The sequence below is a fragment of the Anguilla rostrata genome, chromosome 18 (assembly GCF_018555375.3).
Source record: "Anguilla rostrata isolate EN2019 chromosome 18, ASM1855537v3, whole genome shotgun sequence".
Lineage (NCBI taxonomy): Eukaryota > Metazoa > Chordata > Actinopteri > Anguilliformes > Anguillidae > Anguilla > Anguilla rostrata.
The window spans coordinates 14,544,175-14,570,294 of NC_057950.1; the positions used below are offsets into that span (position 1 = coordinate 14,544,175).

Consider the following 26,120-nt stretch of genomic DNA (forward strand, 5'->3'; position numbering starts at 1 on the left):
ATTAGCGATGGCCACGCCCACCTTTTTCACCACCTGTATCCTGGTGGCGTTGGACTGGATCTCCTGCTCCAGGGCCGCCTGCTGCCGCTTTGCCAACTCAAACCCATCCAGAGTCGCAGTGCAGCGCACCTGGGTCGCCATGGCAACATTGTCCTTCAGCCACGAGAGGGTCTTTGCAGGTAAGAAAGGAAGAGAGATGGCACGTGATGTAAGCAGGATACACACTCACGCACTCACACGCAGAACACCAGAGTGATGGAAAGAATTAGAGCAGTCACCTTGTCTGCTGACACGGTAAACTTCTGCAGCTGCGTGTGGAGCTGTGGGCGGGGCTGTGGGTGACCTTTCTGAATGCTGGGCTTGGATTGGCTTATTTGTTTCCTGTTGTAAAATAAAAGGCAGCATGCGGTGGTAATTTTAAGGTTCGTCAGCTTCATATAGTTCATATAGGAACAAGGAAGGAGCCGCAAGTGTCACCTTTCCATCCCAGGCCGATTTCTGCCAGTGACATCATCTGCATGAGCATTACCACTTCCTGTGGCTGAGGGGGCGTGGCTCTTAAGCAGCAGCTGTTCATCCTGCCTGTTGGCCAACTTCCTATTTCTCCCAGGGTTTCCCATGCTCTGTTCACAAGAACACAAACAGGCATCATGAGTGTGTGGGATGTGAGTATGGGATATGAGTGTGTGGGACATGAGCGTGTGGGACATGAGTGTGTGGTTCAGGAGTGTTTGGGATATGAGTGTGTGGGATATGAGCATGTGGGACATGAGTGTGTGGGTCAGGAGTGTTTGGGATATGAGTGTGTGGGACATGACTGTGTGGGATATGAGTGTGTGGGACATGAGTGTGTGGGATATGAGCATGTGGGTCAGGAGTGTATGGGATATGAGTGTGTAAACATTTTAAAAGTAATCAGACACATTGGATTCTCGCCCTTTATGACTATGTAGCTCAGAGGGGAAAGGGGACCCAAGCAGCTCCCCCTTATTGTTACATTTATGTCTGCGTGTCTCCAAAGCTGCCCAACATGAATCACAGGCAATGTGGCCTGAATACCTGGGACTGAGTTGCATCACGAGTGGACTCAAATCAGAAGTATATTTATTGGAGGCCAACATCACTCCTGTACTTCCTCTTACTGCTGATGAGTGTAAAAGTTCCCTCCGGTTCTGATTGGTTGTTTTTTCCTCTCGTCCCTGAGCTGTGGGGTGATGTCACTCCCACCCTGCCCATCTGGCCTGCACTTCCCCCATCTGGAGCTCGTTAGGGCTGAAAATCTGCCAAGCACTGTGTTTACACTGCACATCGCACTTACCCCACATCACGCACCACCAACAGGAACCCAGAGCGCTGTGCCTTACCAGTGTCCTGCACACACACACACATGCGCACGCACATGCACACACACACACACGCGCACGCACGCACACGCACACACACATGCACACACACACACACGACTCACACGGGCTGGGGGGCAGTCTTGTCACCATAGCATGGAAGAGTCCAGCCTTGGAAAGATCAGTTGGCTGTGACAGATGGTTTGGCAATGAGAATATAATTCAGTTGTGGTTGTGAAAGACTGGTCAGTGCTTTGTGTTTAACTACACGTTTGGTTTTCATCTGATTTGGTCTTTTAAATAGTTAATGTTTCAGTCTAATAAATTTCCCCTTGTTCCAATATCCGTCAGACTATCAAACATTAACCTAAGGCAACACAGAACAGACTGATAACATCACTACTGTGCTCATCTGTAATTATGGACAAATAACTAAAGTATCCTCAACGCAAAACCACAAAACGAGTCGTCCCAGATTCCTACGTAATCTTCAATGTCCTGTCCTTTGGCGCCTGTATATCTACATGGTCCTGTTCTCTCCAATGACCCTGAAAATAACCTGAATTAATATTATATAAATCCAATGAGAATACCCTCTTTTATTTTTGCTTTTGTGTTTAATTTAACCATAATGTTTATTTTAGTCCACAGGATATGAAATCCATTCGATTTTCAGCTTTAAAAGAAATGAGTATTTATGCTGGCATGCGGTTTAGCTATGGTAAGATATTTTGGGGGAACTTTATGGATTTTGTGCGCCAGTGTAAACAGTGTTTTTACAACTCTCCTCGGTAATGTGTATGTCTTTCAGAGCTGGGAGATGCTAATGAGGATGTAAAACAGTCAAACACATTTACACTTTTCTCCAGTATCCTTTCCAGCTTCCCCAAGGTGTAAAACTCTACTATTTTGGCGCATTAAACACGGGGGACTTTTGCAGATGTGGCAGAAATCCTGAAACTGAGACAGGACATTGGAAATGTTCAGAACACGTGTTTGAGCACCAGAAGACTGACAGTAGTACTGACTGCAGCAGGAAATTGAACACAGAACTGACCACACCAGGAGACTGAACACAGCACTGACCACACCAGGAGACTGAACACAGCACTGACCACACCAGGAGACTGAACACAGCACTGACCACACCAGGAGACTGAACACAGCACTTACCACATCAAGAAACTGACACAGCATTGACCACACCAGGAGACTGAACACAGCACTGACCACACCAGGGGACTGAACACATCACTGACCGCATGTCCTTTTAGCCGGTTTTGCTCCTCTTTGATCTCTTTTCCCATGATTCTTTGCGTCTCAGCTCCCATGCTGCGCTGCTGTTCCTTGGCAGGGGTCAGGGGGTCATGGTCCTCCCTGAAGCAATCGGAGCTGGTGACGGGGAGGCCGGACTTCTCATTCCTGCAGAAAAAGAAGAGGTCCTGATGCAGAACTGCCAGTGCTGACGAGCCTGGGTCAGGCTGTGAGATTGAGCCCACTGAAGGCCCTGATCTGAACAGGCACGGCTACGGACGCCTTCACACACCAAACAGGCATGACTATGGACACCTTCAAACAAAGAGGCACAGGAGGTTACATCTGTACCCATAATAACACCACTCTATGTAATAATTTAATGTAGACATTCCCATCCATACAGGATTCATCTCTTAAAACTGAAAAGACGTAGAAACATTAAGAAAGTTCATGTCTGCACACAAACATATAACGTAATATAGCTAGTATAGCATAAAACACCATGATGACATCAACAGCTGGGCCCAGACATTATTACAGTACACAATTACACAGTGATTGCCAAGAATGATCTCCATGACAATGCTCACAATCCTGGCTAAGGAAATTCCGTCTTCTCTCGTTGACAGCTTTGACGAGCCTATCCGCAGCGGGACGTGCTCGGGACCACAGAGCTGTTCTTATTGGCCTCCAACGGCATGACGACACTCGGAGACGAAGACGAACGAGGAATCTGGGCCAATTACAATCAGACGGATGGCGTTTACGCAACATCCCGGGGGGTAGGGGTTTGGGGGGGGGTCAGCAAGACAATAACACCAGCGATATAGCCACGCGTCTGACACAGTGACCTCACCTTCTTTGGGGACTCCAGAAATCTGCCGGGGGGGGACAGCCTGGTTTGTCTGCCCCAGCTCTGCATGAGCAGGCTCCGATTCTGGAGCCATAATCAGTTAAAGATGCACTGGAAAGCTCCCCAGCGCACAGGCCTGCTTATATATACGAGCAGCCAGTATACCAGTCACTTACCCACCACTCAGCTCTCTCACACGGCTGGAGATGCTCTGTCTCGCTGTGTGTTCTTCGCTAAAGATGTGTGTTGCATGTTTCTTTTCATCCGTAAAGAACAATAACAGCATTTAATAGATCCCAGGGCCCGGGCATAAACAACAACACTTGTCTTTAAGTAAAAACAGGACATTTTAATTTTAAAAAGCCAGCGAGAAACCAATGAGACTGCGGAATGTGGAAGTGCTCAAATCTTCCAGAGATTGGAAAATCCAACAGAAAACGACTCCTTCCACCTCTCTTCAGATAACATGACCTACTGGTATCTTTGCACTACGTGCAAACTAAAGGCGTACTCACTCTTAGCAATCATTTCCAGCCCAAAGGGACCGCAAGCGAAGTAGCACAGCACTAGCGCAGAAGTGGAAAGTAGTTCCAGCCCCGTGGAGGCCGCATCGCGCCCATTAAGTAATTAAACCCCTGCATGACCCAGGATTGCAGGGACACTGTTACCTGGGGAGGCTGGGAGGAAACACCCACCTGACAGCCTTCTGGAGCAGGGCCCATCCTTCCTTCACCTCCCCCTGCTTCTGAAACACCCTCTCGGCCAGGGCGGGGTGGAGCTTGGACAGCTGAGATACTGTGACCTCCAGCATCTGGGAACAGGGCAGGAAGGGTTTTAGGTTTGGCGTTGGGAGGGTTTAGGATGGGGGGGGGGGGGGATGTTTGGTAGGAAATTACTCAACACATTTGGATTAGATTTATAGCCTTGGAACAAAATATACTTTATGCTCTTAAAACATTAGGTCAAACATGGTTATTTTAGAGATGGAAATTAATTATTTTACACAACCACAGAGGACTGCTGTGCTGGAAGGAAATCCCACAAGACCAAAGCCTGGTTTGGACCAACGGCCAGTTACGCCAGACCGCTTTGTCTATAACTTTTAGAGCTCATAAACTATTTTAAAATTGTTTCTTCAGTACACAGTTGTTAAAATTTTTAAAGAGCTCGTGCAGATGGGAGACTCACGCATAGGTCACAGGTAGAAATAGTTTTAAAGCTCATGGTTTAAAGACCATGTTTATGAATGAAGTGTTGCTTTATCACATATTAATGTTAGTTAGCATTGGACATAAATGTTTTTAAATGTGTGCTTTTTATGTCACCATTGTTTGATTCCGAATATTGTTTAGCAAGCTCTGGAGGGAGGGGGGGGGGGGGGGTAACTGGCTGTTAGGTTAGAGTTTTGTAGGGTTATGGTTAGCAGTGTTGGTTAGGGTTAGTAATGTTTGTTAGTTAGGGTTATGGTTAGGGTTTATAGTGTTTGTTAGTTAGGGCCGGTTAGGGTTTGCAGTGTTTGTTAGTTAGGGTTAGAAGTGTTTGTTAGTTAGGATTAGAGTTTGCAATGTTTTTTAGCTGTGATTACTTAGAGTTTGCAGTCCTCACCATCACTTGGCTCCCTATGTCCCGAATCTCTCTGTCTCCACTGTTCTCTTGTTCATTCCGCACACAAACGCTTTTCCTCTGAGCAAACAGAACAGAACAGAACAGAGCAGAGGTCAGCAGACATATTAGAGATGTCAGGCGGATTATTCCGGGAGAAATTAATCCTGAACACATTCCTGTACAGGGTCCAAGGGCCGCAGATGTGAGCCAGGACAGTGAACACAGGCAGAGGGGGAGCAAACGCTTCAAGGCTGAGCAGCATTGCTGATAAATGGGCTTATTTCACTTTTATGGCAATTTACTGGTGCAGTTTGAATGTGCATGTTACCTTGTTACTGATGGCAGAGATTATATTATCCGCTTGCTGGTAAAAAGAGGACACCTCCAGAGCCAGCTGAAGGTTTTTGTGGTAGTCCTTCAGGAGGGACTGGACCTTCAGCCACCTGTAGTAGAGAGGAACCAGGGTCATGGGTTGAGTTCCTAGGTGGAACCAGGGTCACAGGTTCAGTTCCTAGGTGGGGTTCTGTTGCAAGTGTTATGCAACACTAACTGCCTCAGTAAAATCCTATGTAAAACTGGAGGAATTTATTGGTTATTATCGCAAGCTACAGTGTCACTGTTACAGGATCAGAGAGACCTGTGAATGTAGATAACGTGTATTGGTGTGGACAATAATAAGACAATAAGCAGTACTGTGATTGGAAGGGGTGGGGGATGTACATTTTGTTGATATGTTTTCTCCGGGTAGAAATGTTCTTCCCCTCTGTCTTCCCCTGTTTCTCCAGCTTTAGTGCCAGGTGGTTGATCTCCTCATAAAGAGAGCGATAGAGCTGTTCATCCTGCAGGAAGACAAGAGAAAAACCATTAGACTAATGCTGCATGTAGCATTAGAGCAGTGGTAGATAACCATGTTCATGGAGATCTAGGTCCTGTAGGTTTTCACTCCAACCCTAACAAAGCGCACCTCATTCAACAGCTAGAGATCTTGTTGAGCTGCTAATTAGTTGAGTCAGGTGTGCCAAATTAGGGTTTAAATGAAAACCTACAGGATGGTAGATCTCCAGGAACAGGGTTAGTTACCACTGTGTTAGAGTAATGCTGGGTGGGTGCAGTGGAGGACTGCTGTACAGTGGGTTCAGTAGGACATGCGTTCTGGCAGTACTTGTAATATCAGCTGTATAATGGAACATGTAAAGTGCTTGTAAGTTGATAAGTGCTCTGGAAGGGTCTGCTACATGTAATGGGTCGCAGTACCTGTGATAGGATAAAGCTGTGTGTTGAGTAAGCTGTTGTGTTTGAGTAACACTGCGTATACGCACTGACCTAAAGCGTTGGGATAATGCTGTGTGTATGTTGGGGTAACACTGTATATCTATTCTGTGGTCTAAATGCTCTGGAACAGATGATGTCATACAAGATGGTCCCTGAAGCTGTTGTGCATTTCAAAGCCATTACACACAGCTCAAAGCACGTCCTCTTCCCAATGATACTGACTCCAAAGGACACTAACCAAACTCATGAATAACAGATTCAATATCTGGGAATGATCTCAGCTCTTATCCTGACAGATCTTTCATCTTAGATATTTTAGACATGCAGATGTCCACCATCACAGCTGTCACAGTAATCAAAATATGTAGCAGTTCAGAGATCAGATAAATGTTGTAGGCCTGTGTGTTTACCAGCTATTGCATTTGAAACCAGACACAGAGCAATGACCCAACTGAGGACAGCACACAACCTAGCTGCTCTGAGTATAAAACTCACCTCTTTCAGATCCAGGATTCTTCTCGTCAGCTGCATCCTGTCGATGTTTTCCCCCTGGAATTTAGCCAGCCACTGTTCCTCTTCCTGCTGACAGATTAAAATTAGGGCATACCCAAAGACAGACTGTTTAAGGTGTACCCCAATTGAGAGGGGTGGGGGGTAGGGGGTTCCCCTGGAGCAGGAGAGGGTCTTACCTTTTCTTTGATCCATGCCTCCAGTCTGTCCACCTTCCTGTTGAACTCCTGAAGGTTCCTGGCTCCGCCCACCGCCTTTGATTGGCTGGCTGCCGCCTGCTTCAGAGCTTGCCATTGGTCCTTGAGCTGGCCCAGCTGCTTTCTCACCTGGTCAGCAGTAGGGTTGGGCTTGCAGATCAGCTGCTCTCCCATCTTTAAACAACACAGAGGAGCGTCACACCTGTGAGTTGCTTTGTTAGGTACTATTGCAGTAAACTTACTGAGCTAATTTGATACAAAAGTAAAGCACACAGTTAATATGAAACACTGTTAGCAATCTGTTCTGCTCGCTGGAAGCTGATTGACACAGATCCCACATGTTTCTTTTTCACAGCAGAATCTATAGAACCCAGAAAGGAAAACAAAGACTGTGTTCCAAACTGTATACTTGTGTTCTACCTAGGGAGGTGCGATTCGGTTTATTGTGCTCTAGATAGAACTCAAGTATACAGTTTGGAACACAGCCAAAGACTTTGAATTCAATCATTTCTCTCCAGGTTTTAGAGCTGTGACTGCTGTGTAGATCCACTGTTTTCCCACTGTCATTTTGCATAGTTTCCTTAAAAATTAACTGCGCACATCCTATATCCATTAGGCCTCAATGTGCACAGGGCTCGCTTTATTTTACTATAGGCCTGTAATGGCAAAATCTTCACTGAAAATCACTTCATATTAAAATGGTTTTCGCAGGGAATGTTCTGGATGCATGACCATAGTACCAGCTAATTCAGTCAATGCCAAAGGAGAGAAGGGATAAAACGGTTATATTTTTACATTTAAGGTTGTTCAAGGTTTTTATTTTTTATTTCAAGTAACCATCTGCAATATGTTCCAGGTGATTTTACTGGAATGATGGAAGAAACTGTCTCCCTGCTGGCACATCCAGCCCCTGCAGATACTGTTAGGGAGCACAGGAAGATCTGGGAAGACATGAACCTTTGTGAACCATCAAACAAACCGAAGTAACACATTGAATATGGAATGCTTTCCATACAATTTTGTTTTTTCTCTGTGGTAATTTAAGCCAGTTCTGATATTCCCAGCTTTTTCTGGGCTGGTCACTCCATCTCACCGAGGGAACAGTAGCCATTGTTGTGTGGCGTAGTCACCTGGTTGAGCTGAATCAGGGTGTTCTCAAAATCTCTGAGGTCCCTCTGCAGGGTGTGAGACAGCCCGTCCTGCAGAGGGCGCCACTGCGTGTCCCTCAACTCCTGCAGCTTCCCCTTCATCCACTCCTCAGCCTGCAGGTCAGGAACACACTTACTGTTACCAAGGTGACCTAGACTGATAAACATTATAAACCTTTCAGGAATACAGTAAGTACAGTCTTACTGTTACTAAGGTAGCCTAGCCTGGTTCATTATACACCTTTCAGGAAAACATTCTTACTGTTACCAAGGTAGCTAGACAAGCTCATTATACATCTTTTAGCAACAGTCTTACCTTTACCAAGGTGCCCTAGCCAGGATCACCATTCAAGAACACAGTCGTAGCATTACCAAGGTGATCTAGATGTATGCTCATAGGCACATTATACCCCTTTTGTGAATATTTTTCTCTTTAAAATTCAGCGCCTGTCAGACTAAACTAGCACGTGTGAAATAAACCACCATTAGTCAACTTAGATTATATTCTCAATCCATTTAACGTTGCTCCTAATCATCTTGCCAGTTTCAGAAGGTTAGCTGTATGTTCATTTAAAATGTCTAGCCAAAATAATCCTGCTATGTTAATATTTAAATTAAGCCTGGTATGGAGTTAGTTTGCTAGGTAGCTAAATATTTACCCAGTCAGAAAATGAGTCTGCTAGCTAGCCAGACACTTTGGCTTTGATTAGAATTGCTGTGTCACTTAAACATGACAGAATTGGTTTGAGTAGTATTTACAGTATATATAAAACAGGAAATTGTACTGGTATCCAAAATCTCAAGACTGGGTAGTCCAGATATTTCAAAATAAACGCTGGGCCCTAAAATCATAAGAGAAAAGGGTGAGATTTGATTTAGAATTGGTTTGGGTGTGGAAATGTGCATTGAGGGGGCCACAGATTTAGCTCCGCTTGGGGCCCCTACCTGTGGCCCCTGCTTGTGGCAACAGCAGAGCAGTTATTAGGTCAGGGAACTTTCCTCTCCTTTGTTCTGTCAACTTGGCTGTGGAAATACTTTGTTACCTAAACAGTTTTTAAAAGGTTTGCAGGAGCCTGTTCAAGGTTAAACACACAGCAGCCAGTCTGGAACGCAGGATTGCATCATCTTTTCCTGTTCCCCGGGAGACCAACAGCCAGACCCCACAGAACATCTTTCAGCTCTTTTTTTACATACAGTCAGGATGTATCACACAGAACTACTTCACATGCAGTAATACTGTAAAATGGTGTCACATAGAACTACTTTACATGCAGTAGTACTGTAAAGATGTGTCACATAGAACTATTTTACAAGCAGTAATACAGTAAAGATGTGTCACACAAAACTACTTTTCATGCAGTAATACTGTAAAGATGTGTCACATATAACTACTTTACATGCAGTAATGCTGTACAATTGTGCCCCACAGAGCTACTTTACAAGCAGTAATACTGTAAAAATGTCATCTTATATATGACATGGAGGTGGCTTTTTGGAGTTTTCTTTTTTTTTTAGTAATATTTATTCAACACCCACTACAAATACATAGCAGCATTTCTAAATCATGTCAGTATGCAGTAGGGATGGGCGATACCACTGAAAAATGAAACATCAGGATTGGAAGTATCAATACTTCAGTATTGATCTGCCCATCACTAGTTTACAGTGAAAAAATAAAAGACATGTACCTGCTAAGGGCAATATAAATATGGCAGGATATTACCAATTACATGTTAATCAAGAGAAGGATTTATCTGAAAGCACAAAATATATATTTTATAATTGTGGAAATAAACAGAAATTATTCTTAAAAGGGAAGTTTTCTTTTCTCATATGGGCGCAATGGAACACACTGAGAGTCCCTGGTGTCTGTGGCCCCTGATGGTGAATGATAGTGAATGATAATGAATGATAGTGAATGATAGTGAATGATAATGGATGAAGCGTTAGGGTCCGGTGTTCATTACACAGCCACGCGTAATGTGTGTCCTGTGCTCATTATTTTGCCTGTGCTGTTTTGTCCTGCTGGATAGATCCTATCTCAGCGTGTCTCAGCTGTGACTGCATATTTCTGGCTCAGTGAAACACCTCACCCAGAACAGTTCCTGGACTGCTGGAGCCGATAAGGCCTGCTGTTTAAACCACACACGCCGCTGCGCACAACATTTGGCAAAAACACGTTACCCTGTTCCTGAAACTGAAATATGATGTCATTTCTTTTCTTCAGAACGCAGTAATTAACTTTAATAGCTCCCATGGGCAATGAGGCATTTCTGATTGGGAAAAAAGTGCAAATAAATAAACAGTCCTGTCCCATCGTCCCACAACAGCTCCAATAATATGCTGTCTGGTAATGACATCATACAGGAAGTCACTAATGTCTGTGCAGCTTCCTGTATGATGGCTAAAAAACAAGGTGTGTATGATAAGGAGTCAACAGATTACAGCAAATCTGATATGCAGTAACAGCACAATCACCTTGGTAGCTGTCCTCTTTTTTAAGTTTTGCATAAAAAAGGCAAAAAACACTGACTGCTAGTTTTCAGCAGTGATATGCTCTCATCTCTTCTCATCTGGATTGAACACAATATAAAATGGAGGCCTTCGTATTTCTCGTTAGTGGTGCTGCTCTACTGTGATTGGCTTGCACCTCTTCGGCTGTCTGATTTGATTTGATTGGGTAATTTAATATATGCGTCACACCATCCACACCATCACGTGATTTACACAGATTATATAAAAGTATGTTCTTTAAACATCGTTGAGGATAAAAACATGCAATCTGATTGGCCGACAGGGCTTTCTGTCGTTACCTGCAGGAGCTCTCTGTTGAACAGGGCGTTGCGCTGAGTGAAACAGCAGCCGTTTGTGGGTGGGGCCTCTGGATGTCCACAGGGCGGGCCTTCACCCTTAGGCAGCTCCTGATTGGGTGAGAGGGCTCTTGGTACAGGAGTCTGTAGAAATATGAACACAAACTGTTGAATGGGACTGTGCAGTAGTACATAACACATAGTATTCAATACATAGTACATAACGCAGTGCATAATTCAAAATTTGAGTTGCATGAGTAGTACTGAGTGGGTGGATGAAAGCACCAGAGTAATCATGTTGAATCGATTAATTTAGAAAGAGTGAAGATGCGATGCAGCTGGTCCAGAGGCCTGTGAGTCTCGCTCTCCACTTGGCTTCCGCTGTCTCTGCGAGGTGAGAAGACGGATGTTCTGTTTCCCTTGCGCTGTGTTACACAGCCGTTACACAACTGATGACACACTCGCTGAGGTATTTCAGAATGGGATGATGTTTTCAGAGCACACAGGGCAAGAAAATATCCATTTGGTCATGATTACATTAAAAGTGATATTTCAAAACAAGCAGATGCCTGTTTTGTACAAACCCTTGCAGATGTGTAGAATCTGTCAAGAAAAAATGTGTTTGAAAGGAATAAAAAGAAAGAGGTTGAAAAGATATTTAATTAAAGTCACTTTTACTTTACACTGCATAAGAACTGAGTGTTTGGGGGGTGGGGTACATCTATATACATGCAAGTATGTATGCTTGTTTTAAATAGGAGGCAGGACAGGTTAAGAAAAGGCCCATCTGAAATAATGCTGGTGATTATGGGTGTAAGGATCAGCACTTCACTCCACCCCAGCTCATGACGTGGGAATGTTAGACTGTTCATAGAAACTGTTAAGTACACTTTAGCTTTTGTAAGTGTTTAATCTACATGTTTAAAGGCCATTTCAGACGTGTCAGACCGCCTTCTGGTCCCATCCAGCTACATTACTGTCAGCACTGTGCTAGATGCTGGTGGGGCAGATGAATTGTGTGCTAGAATGTCCTTTGGAGATTAAGAGTATTTCCTCTTATAATTCAAGGCGCATGTGGCCAGGGAGGAGACCCTCGCCATAGGCCAGTTTACAAACTTGTATTCGCTGTATAAGACTGGAACTAGGGCCCAGCGAAATATTGCCCCCCATAAAAACTGTCCTCAGAATGACTTTAGCAGCCAGCCTAAATGAGGAAGGGCAGGGGTGGGCCTTTGAGGCAGTAGTTAATGTGAACTTGGCAGGGGACAACATGTAAACATATTTCCTCATGTTTATAAAACGCCAGTGTTTTTCCAGCCCCTTCTCACTGGGGCTCTCTATGATTGGCAGGTGCTAAGAAGAGCTATTTCCTGATTTTCCCACAATCCCTTTCTGTCCAGTTATGTTTCCTCAACCTGCTCTCTGACCCCCTGATTCCACGTCTCTCTCTCTCTCTCTCTCTCTCTCTCTCTCTCTCTCTTTCTCCCATAGCAGTACTTAGTCAGAACTCGTTTTGGATTGACTTTAGCTCAAGGTTTGGTTCAACACAATGAGGATTTCAGTTACAAGTTCATATAAAAAGTCAGCTTCAGCCACATAAATAAGCATTTAAAAATCCACTTTTAAACTGGATCACAGGTGGTCAGGCCACAGACTTACAGGATCAAAGGACAACCTTTAAAAAAAAAAATCCATCCCATATGAACCCAAAACCACCGTAAAAAACTATGTCACTGTTTTTATTCGATGTTCATGACTTTAAATAATTGGTCGCTTAGGTTTGGCAGCAATATTATATGACATCACATCCTAAACTCCAAGGGACTATTATTATATGCAGAGCTTGCTATAACAAAAAACAAAAGATTTTAATATGAATCATGGCAAAATAAATAAAATAATGCCTGCCAGAAAGAGAGAGCGAGACATCTCATCACTTTTCTGAGATTCCAAAGACGTTATTTAAGGAACACAATAAGAACGAAAAAAGGAACAACATCATGAAAGATCTTTAAAGTGACTTGAATGCAGGAATAGAATGGAGTAAACCAAATCTGGATGTGACAGAGATGTCTGTTGTTTCAGTAGTGCCTGAAAGGCTGTTTGAATAGTACCTGAAAGGCTGGACTGGTCCTGGTGCCGGGTCCACCTGACCCTTCCTCCTGGAGGCCCTGTTTCCCCACACGGCCATCTTTCCTGAGCAAAACCTGCAGTATGAAAACCAGCTCAGCTAAAACAATGACTCATTACACCATTACAACTCTAACATTGCGGCTAATATGACAATTACAACAACGCTTTCTGTGAAAAGTGTGATAATGAAGCACTTATTAAGGCAATCACCATGCTTAGTAATGATACACAACACATACAATAATATTTCCACAATGATAGTATTTGTTGAATTTGTTTGGAATAGCAGTATAATCACTCAGTCACAACGTATGTAACCTTTGAAATTCAAGTTTTTACAGTACATTTTTATCAAATTAACAAGAACCATCTCTGAAACTGTGAAAATCACAGATAATTTAAAAGAAAAAAAACTGTAGTTACAGTGAATGGTATATTACTATACACATAACCTGTTATTCACTGGAATCCAATGCACTACGTATAACCAGTTTATCACCGTTCACGACATGCTCTGAGTATAAGATATTATAACTGTTCCCATATTAAGGCCCTAAACTGACACGGTTGCATCGCCCTGTGTAATTGCAGACCACACGTGTTTAAAATGTTGGAGTGTCCTGTCGCTGAATGATCTCATCGTCTTGTGTGAAACTCTGCCAGATAATAAACGCATTCCTTCAGTTCAGTTATTGGAAACGGCGCGCTTGTTTTCCGTTCCTTTTGGGAAACAACTGGAAATGCGAAATGTATATGACAGTTTGTCAGTGGAGAAAGTAGAAGTTTATTTTTCGTGACACGTAGGCTGTCCCGATCGCTGACTGGGTTCACCTTCACTAACACATCAATAAAGCAACGTGTTCGAAAGAGACAGCATTTTCTCAGGAGTGCATTATAGAGGAGAAACATTATCCTGACGTAATCTGGGTATCCAGTAGTCTCTGCACCAGGGCTCGCAACTACAAGATTCTCACACCGAAAAATGAAACCACCTGGAACCCGGTCTGGAATGGAGCGGCAGACGCGCGCGATGTCTTCTCCCGACGCGAGTAGCCGTCCGGACCATGTTTAATCTATTAAGAGGTACAGCTCCATACTGGTCTAAGCCATTGCTTCCATCAAGCAGTGTTACACAACCTGTGACCCTACCCGTATAATGTTGCGGGTATTTCGTGGTAAATAAACACAAATTATATTATTGAAATAATTAATATTTATATTTTTAAAATATGGGTATTTGTATAATGACTATAAAAATAGCGCCATGCAATATTTTGTTATTATGATTTTTAATCTCTCTCGGCACATATGCAAAGATTGACGTCGTGATTTTTTTTCATTGAACTCCATTACAATAAACTCAGAAAACGCCAAAACAATACGTTCATGATCAACATGTTATTTAAGCATAATGAGAATAATTATAATAATTTTCACCATACAGATTCTCTTGGAATAGAACAGCAAATAAGGCAAATCAGAACAGCCGAACAAAATTATTGTTAGATATTTAGTTTATCTGTGTTCATGTTCTTATCACTCTTGACATGTGACAACTCTGCAAAATTAAAATAGTAATTAGAAAAGAAAGGAATTGCCCTGTACCTTAAAATGAGAACTGGGCTTGTTCTCACAGCTCACCCCTATGATCCTGGGAAGGGGTTTGGAGGGGATGTTATTGTTGTTGTTGATATTTTCAGATTTGGGGGTCCCGCAGCTCTTGGGCTGTATCCCCAGAGGGGGCTTTGGGTCCCCAGGGGGCTCCGCGGTCCCGGAGATGGTGATCTTCCGGATGGCTCTGGAGGAGGAGGAGAGGGACGCGGCGTTCCGGTTCTGGTGGTCCTCCTCCGCCGTCTCCACCTGCTGCCGCTCCAAACGGCTCACCTGCACGGCCACAGGTGATAAGCGTGCCCCGCCCAGATAAAGCGACACCTGGTCGCTCAGGTTGTGCTGCGGCTGGCGGTGCTGCAGGTCCTGGTTGGGCAGGTAGCTCTCTGTAAAATGGGTGCATTTGGGCCCTGCAGGCACAGAGAGCTTGGTGCCTATAGTGAAGGGCTGGACTTTCCTCATCATGCTTTCCGCCATGGCTCAAAAATCACGGCTCGTTTTAGTAATATTATATTTTTTAAAAAGAGTCTGTTGTCTCTCTCTGTTTTCTCTCTCTCGCTCTTGAAGTCCAGTGTTGGAGATAAGTTATTTGTTAGTTTCTTTTTTTTCAAGTTTGTGGGTCTCAGTTGTCCGCCTTCTTGTGCATGTTGAGAATGCAGAGCACGCAGGACAGGATGGCCTCGCGCGACTCCTGCGATCGCACGCGCTCCCAGACGCGCTGCAGCAGGGACCCCAGGCGGGCGGCGGCCAGCGACAGGCTCCTCCTGAGGAACTGAGCGGCCAGCGCGGCCAGCCTGCTCCCGAGCAGCCGGACCAGCAGCGAGCGCAGCAGGAGGAGCGCCGCTGGCATACTGCTGTCAAGATGGGAGGCTTCCCGAAAAAAAAAAGAAAAAAAAAGAAAACCGCAGGAGTGGAGTCAGAGCGTCGCGTCAGAGCATGTGCGTTGCGGCTGCACACCCCGGCTGGCGGGACTTCCTCTCCGAGTGGGAAGCAGAAAGGGCCGTCAGATAAGGTGCCCGATGTTAACGCGGTCCAGCCTGATTCTCCACACCGGCGCTGCTGGGGAGTGAGCTCATATCGTTTACATTAAAAAGAAACCCCACACTCTCACCTCCGTGTCTCCGATGACTCTTTCACTCCGTGAAACATGCGCGCCGAGAGAAAATCAAGAAGAAATCACGAGATTTATCCTGTGCCTTTTGTAAGGGATGAAACAGAGTTTCTCTGCAGGAGCGAGATGATTCACGGCAGGAGAAGAAGAAGAATCAATTTTTTTTTTTTAAAACAATGTTCTCAAAAAATGCAATTTCACGTCAAGCCCTTAAAAAATGAAAGTTTTCAGAAATGAAAAGGAACTTCTTGAAATGAGAGTGTCGGAACTCCAGAAGCATTCCTTTGGCACGGGACTGCAGTAAGAGAAAGTGAGAGAGAGAGGCGTGTTTTTTGTCTGGCCTGCTCGGGAGAGAGGAGGCTCTGTCAGAACAGCAGCTGTCAGGACCTGCTGCTGTGGAACAGTGAAGCCCTTTCTCCTGCTACTTTAAGAGACGGCAGCCTGCATGGACAACTGTTCCCCCCAGCTCTCCTCACACACTTGTGCCGAATTTTGCTGAAGTGTTGTGATGAGAAAGGGGGTGGGGGGGGGCGGGTTTTGGGGTGTGTGTCACCAGAGGGGAAACATTTCCTAAAAAAGTAAAACTTGCTTCAACAAAGCCCTCACCCCCTGTCTCAGCACCTGGCCCTCTCTGTGTCCAGTCCTTTGCGTAAAGGTCATCTTACGAGTGCTATTTTAAATCCCCTACAGCTGCATACTGAATAAACACATTCTTATTGCTTTATGTTTTAAACCCTCAGATTTTATTCACTTACTTACTGTTATGCTAATTTTGTGGCTGACTATCAGAGACACTGCGTCCACTCAACCGTGAATGTTCAAATATCAGACACGTTTTGCCCACTCAACCACATAGGGCTTAGTATCAGAAACGCTGTGTCCACTCAACCCCGTCTTGGTGAGTATCAGATACACTGCATCCACTCAACCCTGTCTGTCTGAACGAGTGCTGGGCAAGACATGGTTAATAGTATTTTAAAGCTCTGGGAAGAGCTTTAATGCATTGCCCAAGAACACAAAAAATATGTGTGTTCACACGCGTGCTCGCATGCACGCTCCTGCATGTGTGTGCTTGAGACATTGGCAGAAATGATTATGGCTGGTAAAGCGCGTAACAGCTTAGCTCATCACTGTCTTCTATCTTTTCATATTCTCTGAATGCCAGTGTTCCAGAAACAACATGACCCTCACTGTACAAACATGACCAAAGCTTCCATATCTCCTGATGGACGGCTTCTTCCATTAGGACTGAAGAACAGAGGGAAGTGGCATGGAGGCCTGAGATGATTATGACTGTTAATCATCATTACTGCAGGAATTAGTATCTTCCTAATAGGACACAGATTAATGGACTGTAGTTATAGAGCCGAAGTAGAGTATTTTCCAGAGCTATTCTGACTGTGTATTACTGTAACCCTTGTTATCCTGATTACATGTCTGAGTCTGAGTTCTGGAATGGAGACAATGACAAAAGGATTTATTGCAACAAATCAGGTTCAACTGTATGAACACAGAAAAAATGTGCCGCTAGAGCATAGATAGGAGTGTGTATACCGTGTCCTTTAAGCTCCGATAAGAAAACTAAAATATTAAGCAATCACAACCACTTTATGTGTTTATTTAACAGAGAAGGTAGGAAATCTGTTCTGGCCCTTTCTGAGCTAACATTTAATGAGGAGCATGCCTAGCAGATTGGCCCAGGTTTTTGAAGTTTGGCAATGCGCTAGATTCAAACCAGGTGTCCTGTCCCAGGATTTTGGTTTAGGCCACTGTAGCACCTCCCACGTGTGCCTGGTCACAGTGTGCTGTGCATATGTCAGGCTTTTAATCCATTTGAGTAGGCTGCTGTGTAGCCCTTAAGTGAGGACACATCCACAGTGTAATGGGTCCTTTTAAACCACAGCCCAAACCAGCCACACACGAATGGGTCCTCTTAAACCACAGCCTGGCCCAGCCACACATGAGTGGGTCCTCTTAAACCACAGCCCAAACCAGCCACACATGAGTGGGTCCTCTTAAACCACAGCCCAAACCAGCCACACATGAGTGTGTCCTCTTAAACCACAGCCCAAACCAGCCACACATGAGTGGGTCCTCTTAAACCACAGCCCAAACCAGCCACACATGAGTGTGTCCTCTTAAACCACAGCCCAAACCAGCCACACATGAGTGTGTCCTCTTAAACCACAGCCTGACCCAGCCACACTTGAGTGTGTCCTCTTAAACTACAGCATGACCCAACCACACATGAGTGGGTCCTTTTAAAGCACAGTCTGACCCAGCCACACTTGAGTGTGTCCTCTTAAACCACAGCATGACCCAGCCACACACGAGTGGGTCCTCTTAAACCACAGCCTGACCCAGCCACACTTGAGTGTGTCCTCTTAAACCACAGCATGACCCAGCCACACACGAGTGGGTCCTCTTAAACCACAGCCTGACCCAGCCACACTTGAGTGTGTCCTCTTAAACCACAGCATGACCCAGCCACCACGAGTGGGTCCTCTTAAACCACAGCCTGACCCAGCCACACTTGAGTGTGTCCTCTTAAACCACAGCATGACCCAGCCACACACGAGTGGGTCCTCTTAAACCACAGCCTGACCCAGCCACACTTGAGTGTGTCCTCTTAAACCACAGCCCGACCCAGCCACAGTACAAGAGGTGGAAAGTCCAGGAGTAAGAAAGTAAAAATCCTGCCATGTGTTTCTTCCACTCTGACAGCTCACTTCACTAATTAGTTATACCTCCTGGCTAACAAAATGTTGGAGAAGACTTTTACTTTCTGTACATTAAATTACATTACATTACATTACAGGTATTTAGTAGACGCTCTTATCCTGAGCGACTTGCACAACCTTTTTACATTGCATCTTGTGCCTGGATTTTCCACCACTGGCCACAGTACCAGCAGGGAGCCTGCAGCTCTCATGATGCACTAGATCATGTAAACATGGTGCTCTTTCAGGTGTAACCATTGGAAACATCCCACCGTTAAGTATGACATCATGGCATTAAGCATTCTTGAAGCTAAATTCAGATCTGGCTGAGATAGACAGCATTGTTATAAATTCAACATTGTTTTGATCAATAACACATTGGCGAGGAGGACTTGCTTGTACTTTGAAATGTTGTGTAATTAGTATCCCCAAGCAATATAGGATAAAATCCCAATCTTTGAATTCAATTTTTATTGGAGGTATTTTTGATTTGTCATATTTCTGTTTGATGGATTTGAGGTACGGTTGGAGATAGTGAACGTTTGACTGAGGAGCAGGCTTTATGAATGACACAGGGCCTGAGATCTTTAGTAGAGGACGCTTATGTACCTGCAGAGTGTGCCTTTAGCTTTATGCACCTGCATAGAATCTCTCTAACCTTATGCATTGGCATAGCATCTCTTTAGCCTTAGGTACCTGCATAGCATCTCTTTGCCCCTTAGGTACCTGCATAGCATCTCTTTAGCCTTAGGTACCTGCATAGCATCTCTTTAGCCTGATGTACCTGCATAGCATCTCTTTAGCCTGATGTACCTGCATAGGGTCTCTTTAGCTAAGCTATGTAGGCTTTGACCTCCCCCCAGCCAGTACAGCAAGTTTACTTTTCTCTCCATACCCAGAGGCTCAGTGATTGTGTCATCAGCCTAATCCACAGGAGGAATGTTGTGATTTTTTCAATTATTCACTCATTGAACAATTGAAATCATAGCGACTTAAAAAGTAAAATCTATTTATATGCAATAGGCATGCACAAAGAACTTGGTACTTATAAGTATATGATACCACATTGGGTATTACGTCTTCATTTAAGTGTAGCTGTGTTTGTACAATGTGTTCAGAATGCTGAGAAAGTGGAGCTAAGCACATACCAGAGAGGTGAGGTCTGCACACCTGTAGCACTGAGAGAGAGAGAGAGAGGGAGAGAGGGAGAGAGAGGGCTCAGCTTATCGGGGCTGAGGGAAGTCTATGTGCACTGGTGAGGTAATACAGAAATAAGAGCTGCTAATATACTTTCTGAGTGTCTCCAGCTCTGTGTTATACAATATCTATCCTCGTTCTGATTGGGTGGGGTGGGGGGTGTTTAGTCCTGATATGTTTCAGATGAAACCACACTTACTTACAGGCTTAATATCAGCATAGTCGTGTCCCATGTCAGTGCTGATAATACCTGACAGTGTCAATGTGTCAGTGTGTCAGTGTCAGTGTGTTAGCATGTCAGTGTGTTGGTGTTAGTGTTAGTGTGTCAGTATCAGTGTATCGGTGTGTCAGTGTGCTAGGGAGTCGGTGTCAGTGAGTCGGTGTCAGTGTGCTAGTGAGTCGGTGTCAGTGTGTCGGTGTCAGTGCGCTAGTGAGTTGGTGTCAGTGTGTTGATGTGTCGGTGTCAGCATGTTGATGTGTCGGTGTCAGTGTGTTGGTGTCAGCATGTTGGCGTGTCAGTGTCAGTGTGTCGGTGTCAGTGTGGTACTCCTCAGATCCCAGAACCGCTCCTCATAGAGCAGAACCGCTTCTCAGAGAGCAGCTAATTCAGCTACAAAAGGCGCAGCTCCTGAACAGTGCACCCATTGATGAGCCCCCGCGTCACGAGGAGAAATTAATATAAATGTCCAGGAAATTAAGTTATGGAGCGAGACACAGTCCGTTTCTGTCATGTAACAGAGTACACGTTTCCCTGCAGTAAGCCCTCTTACTGCACGGTGCTGGGCTCAGTCTCCAGCCATGTCCGCTGTGAGTGATCTGAAACCGGTTTCAGGCCGTAATCGATCAGAAAGGAGATCTGAAAGGGCGCAGTTACTCCATCAGTCCTGCCAACCAAAGCCTGCTATAACAAAAACCTCCGGCCCCCATGCCGTGACATCATCAGTCAGCCGGAAGTGCTCCTAAAGTGCACGTCCCCCTTCAGTCTGTGTGCCTGGCTAAACACTGGGGAAAAGCTATTCCTCTTATTTCTTTTCATAAAAACATCAATCACTTATTCAGACAAGGAATGTAACCTTTGACACTGTCTGAAATGCATTTGGAGTCAAGTAAGGCTTTGGTTGGAAACCATGATAAGCCCTCTGTTTGGTTTGGGTCTAACTGACCCATTTTAAACTTTCAGTAAAAGAGGAATGATACTTTTAAGAGATGCATTTCATCACCAGTGACTAAACCAGTCTAAATTTGGTTCTTGTTTTGTGTTTGTATTTGCTGTTCATCATCTGTATTTGTCTTTTTGCCTAGATGGTGTCTTTGAATATAATAAGATAAAGGTGAAAAATTATTGAAAATATCATTTAAAAACAATAAATAACAGTATTAAACTGCATGAAAATGAATTGTTGAATGTGATCTAGCGCAGGTAGAAGGCAACTATTAACCATATACATTGTTTATATTGTTTGAAATTCAGATAAAAATAATATACTGTAGATTGAGTATTTTTACTTATTGCTATATTTTAAAACCATAATAATGTCCCTGGTATATTTAAGACAGGTTAACAGTTTCACAGGTTCTAATGAACAGTACACAGAACACAAGGGTTAACTGCAGTGTTCTGTTGACTCACAGAGATACAGTAATTATGTCTCCTGGTTCTATCACACGTTCTGGAGATTTGTTTTCATTTGTGGTCTGTGAAAAGTAGGGCTTCTTAGGTTTAACTGCCACTTTCTTTTTTAACTGGCAGAGGGGGGATTTTGATTGGCTGTGATTCTCTGCAGGAAGCAAATATGAAAGTGAGGACTGGGGAAAGAAAGCTGATGTTTGAAGTGGCTGAGGCTGAGATCTACTGTAGCATGTATCTGTTGATGTTTAAATCATCGCTATGGTTACCAAGTGTTTTTATATGCTCATGCGTGCCTTTAAACTCAGGTGTTTAATGACAGTTAAATAACAGGTAAAAACTGGGAGAACTGTGCTGGAAAATTTTTGTCATGATTCTGTGTTTTCCTGTCTGTGTTTCCCTTGTTGGGCCGCCAGATGGCGGCACTTCTGTTTTGTGACCTGCTCTCCCCTGTTAATTGTATTATTGTTTTCCATTATTGTCTCGTTATTCTATCATTGTTCCCACCTGTGTCTTGTTATCCCCTCCTTTTCTGGTTTGATTGTTTTTTGAGTTCACCTGTGTCTTGTTACCCCCTGTCTATTTAAGTTATTTGTCCCCTTGACTCAGGTGCTGGTTCCTTGTGTTTGTTTCCTATTTGTGTTCATTTCTGAATGTATGTATTCTGCCTGCTTCGGTCCTGCTTGTGCGTTGTGTGTTTCTGCCTGCATTCCTGCTGGTGTGTATTCTGTCCTGCCTGTGTTCCGCCCTGCCTGTGTTCTGTTTTTTTGTCCTTTCTCAGATTTAAAAATGAACTAAATCCCATGCAGCTATTTGCCTGTTACATAATATACTTCCCCAATTATGACCTGGGGTGACTGAAGGACAACAAATGATCTAATGTTCTGCCATGATGACATACGAGGCATGTCTTATATAAGGAGGTAAAACTGACCTCCAGTGCTCGGCGGCCATATTTATTACATTCCTATCAGCAATGAGAGGATGTGACGACCTCACACCGCTCATCCATCTGAGCTAAGGACTGATTGTTGGGGTCAGAGCTCAAGCTTACTTTTCCACTCATAACACTTTTCACTGGTCATTACACATTACAAAAGGACAAATTTAGCTGAAAGAAGAGTGCCAACTGTTGTCATGTCAATGAAAAGGAAATGCTTTCGAGAAGCAAGCAAGCAGTTAATCAAAAATGAGCACCTTCCTGTTTAATGGCTGGGTTTTTAAAGACAAAGATAAGGGCATGTTTCAAACCCTAAAGGCAGTGGAGTTAGAGAGTCAGGTCTGTAAACACGGTGGGTGTTGGGCGGGGGGTGCAGGCTCAGTGTAGAGTGGGCGGGTGGTGATTGGGGGCAGGGGGTTTGGATGGGGGGGACAGACAGCCTGGGGGGCACAGTGAACAGGTGTGTGGAGGGACACAGCCAGCCTGGCCTTGGACAGCCGGCCAGGGCAGCATCTATAACAACTGTCATCCAGCAACTGTGCTATAGGCAGTGGCTTTTTTAAAGAGAAAGTGACTCTGGGTGGAGGGGCGGGGCTGGTACAGCTCCCAGCCCCATCAGGCTGTAGTATAATAGGGGACAGTTATACCCTTTTACATTACTATAGATTCTTTTATTATCTTTACACCGCACATGCAGATAGTTTAATGCATAAAGCTACACATCGCAGATATTCATAAATATATCATTTTTTTGTGTTATTATGCCCTAGTGCTCAATATATACGCATTCATCTGTGCCACATCCTCCAGAAAGTATTACAATTTTTTTTTTTTATTTCATACGTAATGCAAGTATCTTGGGTGGCAAAAAACATGTCGTAGTGGAACTAGTTTCAAAAATATAGATTGCATTTTTATTGAATGTCCTTGTAGTGTAGGGTTTCAGTATATTAAGATATGCGATTCCTGAGCTAAAGACCATAGTCTCATGTCTGGGGATGTGCATGTTTCAGTACAGCAGAACATGGGGGAGAGGGGCTTGAGTTTCAGCTGCAGAGATCCTTCCGAATATGATACACACAGCTCTCGTCAGCGTGGAATAAAGAAGACAGAGCTCTGTTCTTTCAATTGCAGCCAAATTGAAGGAAAATGTATGAGTATCTTCTGTGGGAATTAGGTCATGTTTTATGATATCATCTTGGACTGTTCTCTCCTGTTGACCGAATGCCATTTGAAGGACATCAGAGCAGTGCATTGAGCGCACACATAACACACAAACCTACAGAGACACGTATGCCGCGTGGTTATATGAGGCGTAATGACGACCCCTCTCCCGTCGCTGGGCTGAGACACGCGGCCTGTTGGAGATGAGGGTTTGAATGCACTGCCATGGCTGAGGAGGTTTCTGAGTGCCAGCGCTTGCAGCTGAACTAAATAAGTGGCGATACATTACATTACATTGCATTACATTCATTTGGCAGACGCTTTTATCCAAAGCGACGTACAAAAAAATGCATTTCATGGTCGTAGACAACTGCTAAACACGGGTTCAGTAAGGTACAATACTTATTTTGTACAGCTATTTCTAGCCGAGAACAGTGAACACTATTCTGGCCTAACATCTGCAAAGCCAACTAGGCAGAAGAATAAGCTACAGTATTAGGACAAATACAAATTACCAAGAGGTGCTGGGATGAAGCAACATGTAACAAGTGACAGGAAAAGGGTTTAAAAAAAAAAATTTATATATATTTTTTTACTGTGAGCAAAATGTAGAAGTCCTGGTACGGCTAACTGGTTTGTTCCGGAACCACGTCAAGCACAGGTACTACCTCTGGCTACAACAGTCTTTTACTGTGGAGAGTGTGTGTATGTGTGTGTGTGGGGGGCATGCATGAGGGTGGTCACGTTCATAGCAGGGTTTGTATAGTTCTGTTCCCCTGCTCTCCACCTACGCAGCCTCCTCCTGTATACAGTACATACCTGCCTTATACATTAGCCTGGATTACAGAAGCTGAACTGTACTGCCTTTGCACGAATAGGTTTTCTATCCCCACAACGGGATGGTAAAAAGTATAGATGTACTGGTTATGCATAAGACACCACTAGCATAACATCGGGATAGCATTGTTAAACTGATACATTAGCCGGAGCAGCCAGAAGGTTAACCAGGAGAGGCCTTTTTGAACAGAGGCCTTTCGTCCCCCTGCCCCAGCGCGATGCGCGGCCCTCCCATCGCCCGGCATGTGGGCTGGGGGGCGGCTGCGCCGTGCCAGGTGCAGTTGTTACTCTGTCTCACGGCGACGGAATTCGCGCTGGTCCAGCGGGACAGCCCGACGCTTGGGAGAGGGGGGTTCGGCCGCTGCATGTGTTTGTGAAAGCATGTCAAACCTGCGCAGAGAAAATGCGGCGAGCGGCCGGAACGTGGTCAGCTGCGTTGTCACCGACAGGTGAGTCTGCACATCGACCAATCAGCAGCGGGGAAATGGTATCTGTCAGCCACCAACCAGCTGCGGGGGGAGAGCAGGTGTCTGTCTGTGAGCTGCTCGCTTGCAGATTTATAACTGAGCCTGGTCCTGCCTCAGCTGCTCCGTGACAGACAGCCACGCTGGGGCGGGTTCACCGCTGACATCATCTTTACTCAGACCCCTTTCACCGCTTTCACTGCTGAAAGTCAAACCTGTTCCATATGCCTGCGGGACACCCAACCATAACTTACACTTTTCACATTTCACTAACAGCGCTGGGCTCTAGGGACTCCTGCACTGTCCCTTTAGTGTATTCATTCATTTAAAACTTGTGTGCAAATACTGAAGGAGGAAAGAAAGAAAGGAAGGAAGGGACTGGGGGACTAGGGACTGAAAATGGCCTTTATTTTGCCTGTAAATATAGTGAGGAGCCTAGTTCCAAATTACATGGAAGCCATGGCCTCCGCAAATTGAAAATGCTTTATGACATCTGAGTAGAGTAAGGCAGGGGTGCCAAACTCCAGTCCTGGAGGGCTGCTGTGTCGGCAGGTATTCATGTTTTCCTTTCAATCAGCAGCCAACTAAGGCATTGAAAACAAAGCGTGTGGACTCTTTAGCCAATCAAAGACTTGAATGAATCACTTGTGCTGAAACTCACCGAAAACCTCCAGGCACTGTGGGCCACCAAGACTGGAGTTTGACACCTAATTCAGTATGTCGTGAGATATGAAGTCCTGAAGAGTCCTGAAGAGGTCTGACCAATAGAAGACACTAAAGCAGACTTCATGCTATGAAAGAGCTTGTGAAATGCAGTGATCATGTGATACAGCCTGCCAGAGGAGACCGTTTTCACCTTCAACAGAGAAACACCAGTCTCTGCTCTCTTCTCATCAGAAGCTGGCATGCCGCAAATATTTACAGGGTGTGAAAATAATTTGGCTTCAGTGTGTGCTGAACTGGTGTTATGCGTGACGACTGATTCCTCTATGACAGCCATTCCGAAGCCCCGCCTGTCCTTTGGAACCGAGCCGGCCCTCTTGTTCTCTGTGTCTGTGACGACTTGGGAGATGAAAGAAGCGGGACGAAAATAGCACTACAATTTATACAGATATATTTTCAAAAACCTCTTTTAATGTTGGATGAAAATGTGAATGCGCCTGACACAGGGGGTGTCACGGAGGTCACAGACAGCTGTTGCGTGGGCTGGGAGGAGGAGCATGGGGGGGGGGGTTCAGGGAACAGGGGCTCTGCACAATCATTGCCATTGTGTGCATGTCCTGCAGTAGTCACAGTCAGGAATGCCTACAGGCAACACACCCAA

General features: G+C 44.7%; 2 protein-coding genes across 9 annotated transcripts in view; both read right to left on the reverse strand.

Annotated features, from left to right (window-relative positions):
• The window catches only part of LOC135245101 (spectrin beta chain, non-erythrocytic 5), a 28,497-nt gene extending 13,135 nt beyond the window's left edge, over positions 1-15,362 (reverse strand). For 6 of the 8 annotated variants that reach the window (XM_064317936.1, XM_064317934.1, XM_064317935.1 and 3 more), the window contains exons 1-14: positions 14,734-15,362; positions 13,110-13,202; positions 10,999-11,139; positions 8,168-8,299; positions 7,020-7,211; positions 6,826-6,912; positions 5,779-5,897; positions 5,387-5,501; positions 5,059-5,136; positions 4,149-4,264; positions 2,603-2,765; positions 478-623; positions 279-381; positions 22-171 (exon numbers count right to left, since the gene is read on the reverse strand). In XM_064317936.1, coding sequence (XP_064174006.1) covers positions 22-171; positions 279-381; positions 478-623; positions 2,603-2,765; positions 4,149-4,264; positions 5,059-5,136; positions 5,387-5,501; positions 5,779-5,897; positions 6,826-6,912; positions 7,020-7,211; positions 8,168-8,299; positions 10,999-11,139; positions 13,110-13,202; positions 14,734-15,213 — 2,115 coding nt within the window. In that variant the 5' untranslated portion in view covers positions 15,214-15,362. The remainder of the gene's footprint in view (positions 1-21; positions 172-278; positions 382-477; positions 624-2,602; positions 2,766-4,148; positions 4,265-5,058; positions 5,137-5,386; positions 5,502-5,778; positions 5,898-6,825; positions 6,913-7,019; positions 7,212-8,167; positions 8,300-10,998; positions 11,140-13,109; positions 13,203-14,733) is intronic. The other 2 variants (XM_064317932.1, XM_064317930.1) reach the window with 2 other exon arrangements.
• Positions 15,358-16,316, reverse strand: LOC135245105 (protein myomixer-like). The gene has a single exon (XM_064317950.1). The coding sequence runs from the start codon at positions 15,584-15,586 to the stop codon at positions 15,359-15,361; it is 228 nt and encodes a 75-aa protein (XP_064174020.1). The 5' UTR covers positions 15,587-16,316; the 3' UTR covers position 15,358.
• Positions 16,317-26,120: the final 9,804 nt, after the last annotated feature.

Excerpts from the sequence above, each read along its gene's own strand:
- LOC135245105 (XM_064317950.1), bottom strand. The coding sequence starts at position 15,586 with ATGCCAGCGGCGCTCCTCCTGCTGCGCTCGCTGCTGGTCCGGCTGCTC.